Source organism: Cupressus sempervirens, chromosome 6 (genome assembly GCF_028749045.1).
Source record: "Cupressus sempervirens isolate cs-2001-9-10 chromosome 6, ASM2874904v1, whole genome shotgun sequence".
Lineage (NCBI taxonomy): Eukaryota > Viridiplantae > Streptophyta > Pinopsida > Cupressales > Cupressaceae > Cupressus > Cupressus sempervirens.
In genome coordinates this window covers 71,857,203-71,865,468 of record NC_143123.1, presented here as the reverse complement: position 1 = coordinate 71,865,468, position 8,266 = coordinate 71,857,203, and the positions used below count along the sequence as shown (strand labels likewise).

The 8,266-nt window shown below is 37.6% G+C and overlaps 2 protein-coding genes across 3 annotated transcripts; one reads left to right on the top strand and one right to left on the bottom strand.

The window, feature by feature from the left end:
* Nucleotides 1–1,092: 1,092 nt before the first annotated feature.
* Nucleotides 1,093–2,887, top strand: LOC149551200 (uncharacterized). 2 transcript variants are annotated; one of them, XM_089786778.1, is made up of 3 exons: nt 1,093–1,156; nt 1,465–2,273; nt 2,619–2,887. In XM_089786778.1, the coding sequence occupies exons 2-3, from the start codon at nt 1,473–1,475 to the stop codon at nt 2,694–2,696; spliced, it is 879 nt and encodes a 292-aa protein (XP_089642904.1). In that variant the 5' UTR covers nt 1,093–1,156; nt 1,465–1,472; the 3' UTR covers nt 2,697–2,887. The 2 variants fall into 2 exon arrangements, with proteins under 2 accessions (XP_089642904.1, XP_089642905.1); XM_089786779.1 differs by having other exon boundaries at nt 1,093–1,309.
* A 1,320-nt stretch (nt 2,888–4,207) lies between these two features.
* LOC149551199 (uncharacterized) lies at nt 4,208–6,965 on the bottom strand. Its single transcript, XM_089786777.1, has 3 exons — nt 6,830–6,965; nt 4,808–5,454; nt 4,208–4,510 (listed from the first exon to the last, which is right to left on the bottom strand). The coding sequence occupies exons 2-3, from the start codon at nt 5,444–5,446 to the stop codon at nt 4,430–4,432; spliced, it is 720 nt and encodes a 239-aa protein (XP_089642903.1). The 5' UTR covers nt 5,447–5,454; nt 6,830–6,965; the 3' UTR covers nt 4,208–4,429.
* Nucleotides 6,966–8,266: the final 1,301 nt, after the last annotated feature.

Sequence of the window (8,266 nt, the reverse complement as noted above, 5' to 3'; positions counted from 1 at the left end):
TTTTTTTTTAGATTAAAAAATATAGTTACAAAGTAGGAACAAAGTACTCAAAATCACTAGTTTATGTCATCTTGAAATTATTTATAGTGTTGGAGATATAATCACTTGAACGTGACGTTTGTTGCAAAAATATTGATTTCAGTGTCAAAATTAGTCAAAAAGTGGAACCCATTATTGTGAGATCACCCCTATATATCACTTCATATATATATACTCCCTCTTTATATGTCTCTCTTACATCTCAATCCCTCTCTTCTCTCTCTTACCACTCTCCCTTTCCATATTTGTCTCTGTCTCTATCTCTATCTAAATACCCTATCCTTCTTGTTCTCCCCGTTCTCTCGATCTTTCTTACTCTTCTCCCTTCTCCTTTGTTCTTCTCTCCCCTTATGCAACATTACATGATCATAGTCCTAATAAACATTATTTGCTGAATTGCTCATTGTAAACAAAGACCATTTGATTTTTTCCTATTTGACCTTCTTCTTCCATATCCATTGCACACTAATGCACAATTGGCAGTTGATTTAATGTGAGATGAAACGGTTATTGAAATAGCCATTTAGAAGCCATAAATTGTTTATTCCTTTCGGTGCTATTTCCCCTATTTTTGTCTGGTACCAACCAGAGGAATATGCTTATAAGAGACTGGGCCCCTTTCTGCTTAGTTAATAAAAGAATAAATTGTAGATTCAAATTTCTTTTTATCTGATGGGATAATTTTTAGCAGAGCATCAGATGAATGAATACGAACCTGCGTTTGGTACTCAGCTCGAGTCACTTAGTTAATACTCCACTGCACCTCCTTCCAATTCAAGCAACTCTGCGAATCCACGAATTAGGTGTAACATCTCTCTGCAGATGGATAAACCGTCGCTTTACTCAAAAGCAAGAGCAAAATTAGCATTATGAAAGTAGAGCCAGAACAAGAAAAGGACCACCTTTTGTATCAAGTCATCGCTGTCTTAGTGCCCTTGTATGTTTGGAAGGTAAGAAGATTCCATCACAACCAGCAAGATGCCATCCTCCGAGCAAAAGCTGAGTCTCAGCACACAAACCACAATAATACCCATCTCTTTGGTCATCTATTTCAATCTTAGCCCAACACATTTCATTCAGGACTGAGAAATCCCAATTGGAATCTCCTCTCTTGCAGGTATTTATGATTTACCTTGGGTGTTCTTACAAAGTTTATGCACCCAAACTGAAGATTTATGATTCATCCGGGGTCTTTTCAGGGAGTTTAGGCATTCAAATCTAGGAATGAATTGTGTTTTGTTATCCAATATTTTAAACATAATTGACGAAAGTATGTTTTTCTTAGCTCTTTTCATTGTAATAATGAATGATAGAATGTGATCCAAAATGTTGATACTAAAATATGATACGCAATTTAATTCAATAACAGTTATATCTTACTTTAAAAATCTTATACTTCTGATAAAACTATTGTCATGGATGCAGACTGAAAAATGGTGCAGGGCAGAAGTAGAAGATGGATATGTTTATGCCTTGTTTTACTGTTACTTGGTGGAACAGTAAAAACAAAGGCAGCAGGGATATTAGCATCACCAACTTCTTTGCCCCCAACATCCACCACCACACCGGCCCCTCCCACCACCACCACACCAAAACCACCAACCACTGCCAGCCCACCAACAGCCACACCAGCACCACCAACACCACCAGCTGCGACAAAGCCACCCACTTCAGCTCCTCCCACAGCACCTAAGCCACCCTCGTCACCGCCGGCTGCGCCCAAAAAAGCACCAGCACCACCAGTGGCTACGACACCAGTGGTAGCCCCTGCTAAGCCACCACCAAAAGCCCCACCTGCAACACCACCAGTTTCGTCTCCTCCAACTATCAGCCCACCTAGTCCCCCGCTGTCGGCACCACCAGTCACCACACCACCAGCCGTGCCTCCAGCTCTCCCTCCCCCCATTCCTACACCAGTGACGCCACCAGCAGCAACTCCAGCTCCAGCCCCAACTCCAAAATCTAAAACACCGGCGCCAGCACCAGCACCAGCACCAGTAAAGCCTCCGGCACCGGCACCAGCACCAGTAAAGCCCCCAACTCCTGCTCCTGTTCCTGCACCGTCACCATCACATAAGAAACGCTGCCACCACCACCACCACCACCATCACCACCACTGCCACCACCCCCCTCCACCACCACCTCCACCACTGAGCCCACCACCAGCACCTCCACTTGCTCCCCAACCACCTTCCGCCGATGATTCCTTCTCCCCAGGACCTTCGCCTTCACCGGTAACAGTTTTGCTTTCTCATGTTCATTTTGGGATGGCTTAAACATCGCACACTAAGGCTTTATTCCTAGACTAAAAGTGTTAAATAGTCAGAGTAGGCTTTTTCTTCAAGCTTAATTTATTCTTTAGTATGTGACATTTAAGAGTGGCCATTCATTCCATGATGGATCACAGAGTATATCTAAAATGTAGATGCTAAAATAGTTGCACAATTGAATCTAGAAAATAATATTGAGAACTCATGAATTGTGGAAATCTACATGCTCTTAACATTTCTTATCTTTAATCAAATTAGCAATGTTATCGATCATAGTTCACTCAATCATTTTCATGTTTTTTATTGCAGAATGATGGGATGAAGGGCTTCACATTTAGCTTGTTCGCCAGCGTCCTGTTTCCGTCACTTGTTATGCTGTGGCTTTGAATTTATACATTGTTGGGGATATTTTCAAGGATGGAACTGGACTGGAAGCTAATAATATCGGGTTTTCTGCGTAAACATGCAATCGATCTGGCAGCTTCGTGCATTTACTGTTCCATTGATATTCATTTTGTATCCTGAACATTCTTATGAGCAGACGAGTGTTAAATAATACAAACAGCATTTTCATAGTTTCTTTTGTGGTTTTGTTTACTGTTATTGTTCGAAAAACTTGGAACTTTCGGGAGTTTAGAGGGTGTGACATTGAACGTGACAATAATTGACATTATACTTGCAAGCAATTGTCAGCTGACACAGTAATGAAGAGGAAGCATCTTTACTTCCGACGAATTCGTGGGCCATTTGCACGAATTTAATATTTTTGATTGTTGCAAACACTTCATAGATTCCTATACATATTAAAAAATTATAAATGATAAATATCTAAGTTTGGTTCTAACAAGTTTTTTTCAAGCTTTTGGAAGGTGGATGTGGACGCAAAAATGTCAACGATTTATATAGGAATGGCGAAAATAAAAATAGATAGGAAAATATGGAATCTTAGTATATGGTAATATTAAAATTTGTCTTTAAGAGTATAATTTGTAAGAACATTATTAAAAAAATCAAGTATAAATCATATTATTTCTACCACTCTGGTATGAGAATGAATAAAATACTTAAAAGAGGTGAAATATTAGGAAATTGATTATTTAGAATGCCTCTTCTAAAATTAAACTCACTTTTTGTTCAACTTTATGTCCAAAAACCTTTAATAATTATTGTGGCTTATGAAAACCATTCTTTCAAAGCTCCTTAAACTCTTTATTTCACTTCATATGAAGAATACCTCTTACATAAGTTGTTTTCTTCAAAATTTATAATAAAATAAGAATAAATATGATAACCTTTCTACATCCTGTTTAACAATGATGTTTACAGCCATCTATTGTTTTTTTTGGTTAGTGAGTAATGTATTATTTATGTGTCTATCTAGACCTTATCTCATGCACTACTATATTACATGCTTATCTAATTGGTAGTTAAATTCAAAATATTTTAATAATGAAAATGTTGAATATTATAGTAAGAAGGGAATGAATATGACTATGCTAGTTAAACACACAAGCATGAAGGGTTTAGATTATTTATATTTGGACTATGTTGATGGAGAGATAAAAATGGTATATATTTTGAAAGTTATTATAATAGGAAATGGACAACAATGACATTAATTTGAACAATAATAGAAAGAAAAATTATATCTGGTTGACTAATCTTCAGATAAAATATATGAAGATTAAAAGAGTAGACTTTTTTTTTCCGATTTACAAAAGCAATATAAATTTTTTCTAATTTATTCTGAAACAGATACAAACGAGGATAAAACTGTTTTATAACAAACACATTAACCTAACTAAAAATGTTTCCGATAGAAAAATACGTTATTGTCTCTCCAATTCTCACATAGGAAACCAAATAAGAAGTTGAATAACGCCTGAAAAGGTTAAAAATAAATAAAAAAATTCATCTTTTATTCAAATGACTGGAGTAGTCCAAGGTATGCACTCCGATAAAACGAATAACAATAATGAGTGGATCACCGGCAAACCAAAAAAAATCGCTGCAATTCCATACAGCCAGATCTTAAATGGACTTAAGATAGTCAGCCAGATCTCAAATGAACTACAAATAATCAGCCAGATCTTAAATAAACTCAAAAGCTGCAGCTGCGTCTACACGAGGAAAAGAAGGTAAAACCCTAGCACGAGATTTGCCACAACGGCCCCTGCTCCGAATGTTTTCATTTCTCCATTCTGCAATTCCAACAGAAAACATCAGTCGAGATCGAGATCATAAAAGCAGTAAAAATGAATATGATCAAGAAAGCCCTAAAAAAGGGTGTTATCATAGAAACCCTGAAAAGAGGGTATTTTGATAAATGAGAAGAAAAGAGGAAATTATGATGCAAATGTTTCCGAGTCTGATTGTGTGCTAGTTTTGGATCAAAGTTTTAGATCACATTACATGATCCATCATCGCGATCGATACAAACAGTTCAAGAAATATTTGCATGAATCGTAAAAATTTGATAGATCTTGAAATATAATTACCGATGAATCAGTTGCAGGTGGAGTAGCGGGCGCAAAGGCATCTCCTGCGGAAGAAGGCTCTGGAGCCAATGGAGGCGCAGGGGGTCCCAGAGCAGCTGGACTTGGAGCAGGTGCGGGAGATTTCTTTTTCCCCTTTGTTTTCCCATTCTTTGGTGGCGGTGCAGGTGCCTTCTTGTGCGGTGCCGGTGCCGGAGCCTTTTTAGGCGGTGAAGAGACCGGAGGAGAAGCCTCTGGTGGAATCTCAGTCGGCGGAGGTGATTCCACAATAGGAGCGGCGACTGGTGCGGATTCCGGTGAAGGCGTTGCCGGAGATTCTGCTGGTGGAGAAGTTGCGGGGGATTCTGATGGAGAAGTTACAGGGGATGTTGATGGAGGAGCTTTTGTCGGCGCTGCTACTGGTGCTACATCAGGGGTCTTTGCGGGAGGTGATTTGGATGGAGCAGCTGCTGGAACGGTGACGGAGACGGGCACCGCCGCTTTAGGAGCTGCTACTGGTGCTGATTTGGACGGTGATGGCGCCGCAGGGGTGGAGATGGGAGCTGATGTGGGAGCAGAGGTGTTTGTATCGCAATGCGCATTTCCCACGCACAGCAGTAAACATATGAAATAAATCATGTTGCTTCTCTGTTTGGACCCCATTTTTGTCTCTGCATCCACCATAGGTAAAATCAGTTTAGTCATTGCATATTTGAAAAATGTCCTAAATCATTGAATAATAGAATCGAGATTTCCATTTTGGGCTTTTGTTTCAACTTCAATGCGTCGATATTTACAGTGACTGCATACAAATCAAAGGCAACCGAATGTGTTTTTGGTCCAGTCAAGCACGGCACTAGCATAAACCCTCAGAAGTGAACATAAAATTAAGGTATCGTACAATTCTTGTTTTCAGAAGCTCAATTGCAAATGTTTTGGAATCAACGATCATTCATATACCATCGTAAAGAGCAATCATGAATCATTGAGTTGTGGTCAAAACATTGATTCAAAGAAAGTAATTAGATTTCCACAATCTATTAGAAATGCATGTGATTTTTTCTGGATTCGGAATTTTTACGCGATCAAATTCGATGCATTGATTCAAAGATTCAAAAACATATACAGTTGATTAAGGAAGCATTCACTGTGAGTTTTCCAGAACTCTTTGATTTCAACTTCCATTCGTCAATGGTTAAAAAGCTATTTGAAAGGTCTCAAGAGAGCAGAAATGCAACCAGAAGTATTTCTTTTGGTCCTATTATGCAGGAAACTAGCTGAAAAGATGCAATGGTCTCCATAAACAAACCTCAAATTGAACACAAAACTGAAGAATTATAAAAACTTGAAAAAAGAATGATGGTTTTCTGAATCTCAACTACATGTGTTTTTGAATCAATATTTCCGATCACATTTATTTATCTGTCATCAGGAGGACAGTGATCATGGATCACTCCATATGATCCAAAACAATGATTCAAAAAAATATGTAATTGATTACAGAAGCAATGTTTGGAGTGCCCATCAAGATTTCCATTCTGAAATTTCCAGATTGCTTCGACTCAAATTTATCAATGATGAAAATTCCATTGAAAAATGTCCGATGAGGCCGCAAATGCAACTGAAGTGTATTTTCGGTCCGATCTAGCAGCAAACTATCTTAAAAGATGCAATGCTGTCCATAAGCAAGCACCAAACTGAACAGAAAATTGCAATATCATAAAAACTGAAGATGGATTCCAAATTCAACTCAAAATCAACCAAAGCTTGATTCGAAAACATTGGCAATTGATTCCATAACCGATCTAATATCATCTACAGAGACTGTAACGCCACCATATTGCTCCAATCCTGTCTCCATATACACTTGAAGAACACAACTATCCACCATTCCTTAAAACATATATACATTGTATATATTCTAAACAACTCGTCAAGAACAAGCATAAATTTAGCATTTCTGAAACGCATCTGAAGCCACATTGTACATATCCCTAACCACCCGTAAACAAAACTGAATCTAATGAAAAAAACGACGACGCATACCTCTTCTACAGCGGGAACAGACGGTCCTCTGATCCTACAACTCTTGGAGCTTCTCCTGTCCGAGCAATGAAAACAAAAGATCTAAAGAGGGGTATTTCAATGGAAGGAAGTAGCCGTCGAAGAAGAGGTGTGTATCAACATGGGTCCCTCTCCAAATTACAAAAATCCGAGGATCCCCCACACATGCAAATTTGGTCTATAATTTTAATCTGGGAACAATCAATCCAACACAACGTGTGTAGATATGACGTAGCAAATCCTAAGAGCAGGTGAAATAGGATTCATGGATTCCCTGTTAGGGACTGGATTTAACTAATGAGTTGTGTCTCGTGAATGATTTACTGCTGGTTCAGATGATGCCCGTGAACCCGCAGCATTTATCGAAGTCTGGATCACTTATTAGGTTTTTATTTCCTGGCTGTCAGCTCTAAATTAGCTGGAGCATTGATGTTTTTGTGTGTCACATTGGAAGTATAATGTTCTGTTTGACTGGCTTTCATCATCGTTCCGCCATTAACGGTTAACTGTTATCTCAAATTTTGTGAGGAGCGCTCGTTTATCGATGATGGGCTAGTTTTGTTTGATTTGAGCGCGTTGGGACAACCAAACGCGGTTTCGAAGATGATACTCAAGGATTAACCATGATTTTCTCAGATAATGACTGTTTTTAGAGCGCGGATAACGGAATTGCTTACCATTTTGTTTGATACCATCGGGAGTGGGAAGGAAAATGTCTTCGGGACTTTACATTGAAATAAATCGGGTTGATAATTTTTTTGCAATAGTTGGTGACAATCACTATTTTTTTTAAGGAAAAAAAAAACGTCACACAAACACCAACTACACTTAAAATTATTTTTAAATATTTAAATAGTCACTTTGATTAATTATTAAGAAAATTGCTATGACCCATCATCAAATAGCATGAATTTAAAGTTTTTTTTTAAGGTTTCGGTATGCATGAAAGACTATTAATAATATTGGGAAGTGTTGACGATTATATATTGTTTCTTTGGGTGGATGTGGTAAAAGTAGGTTCTAGGATTACTTATATATAAGGTCCTAGGGGAGGTTTTTAGATCATCTATTTTTATGGAGTAAGGGGAATAAAACATATTTTATGGAATTATTTGACTATTTTCTTGAAAAAATATTTTATATGATTACATTGAGGTGGAGGTGGGGATAGAAATTGTCTTGTCAACTTAAAAATTTGTAGTTGTCATTTAATTCTAACTTTAGATCCTCATTAAAAAAGAAATAGAAGAAAAATAATATTTATCTATTAAATTTTTTATTTTCAACATTCTTTATAAGAATACCAACTTCTCTCCATTTTTGCACTCGTCAATTAACTCCTACTTTAGATTCCCATCAAAAAAGAAATATGAGAAAAATAATGTTTATCTATTAATTTTTTTGTTTTCAACATTCTTT

Coding starts and splice junctions, on each gene's coding strand:
- LOC149551200 (XM_089786778.1), top strand. CDS start 1,473: ATGGTGCAGGGCAGAAGTAGAAGATGGATATGTTTATGCCTTGTTTTA. Junction 2,274..2,618: donor CAGGACCTTCGCCTTCACCG/GTAACAGTTTTG, acceptor TTTTTATTGCAG/AATGATGGGATGAAGGGCTT.
- LOC149551199 (XM_089786777.1), bottom strand. CDS start 5,446: ATGGGGTCCAAACAGAGAAGCAACATGATTTATTTCATATGTTTACTG. Junction 4,511..4,807: donor CACCTGCAACTGATTCATCG/GTAATTATATTT, acceptor TTGGAATTGCAG/AATGGAGAAATGAAAACATT.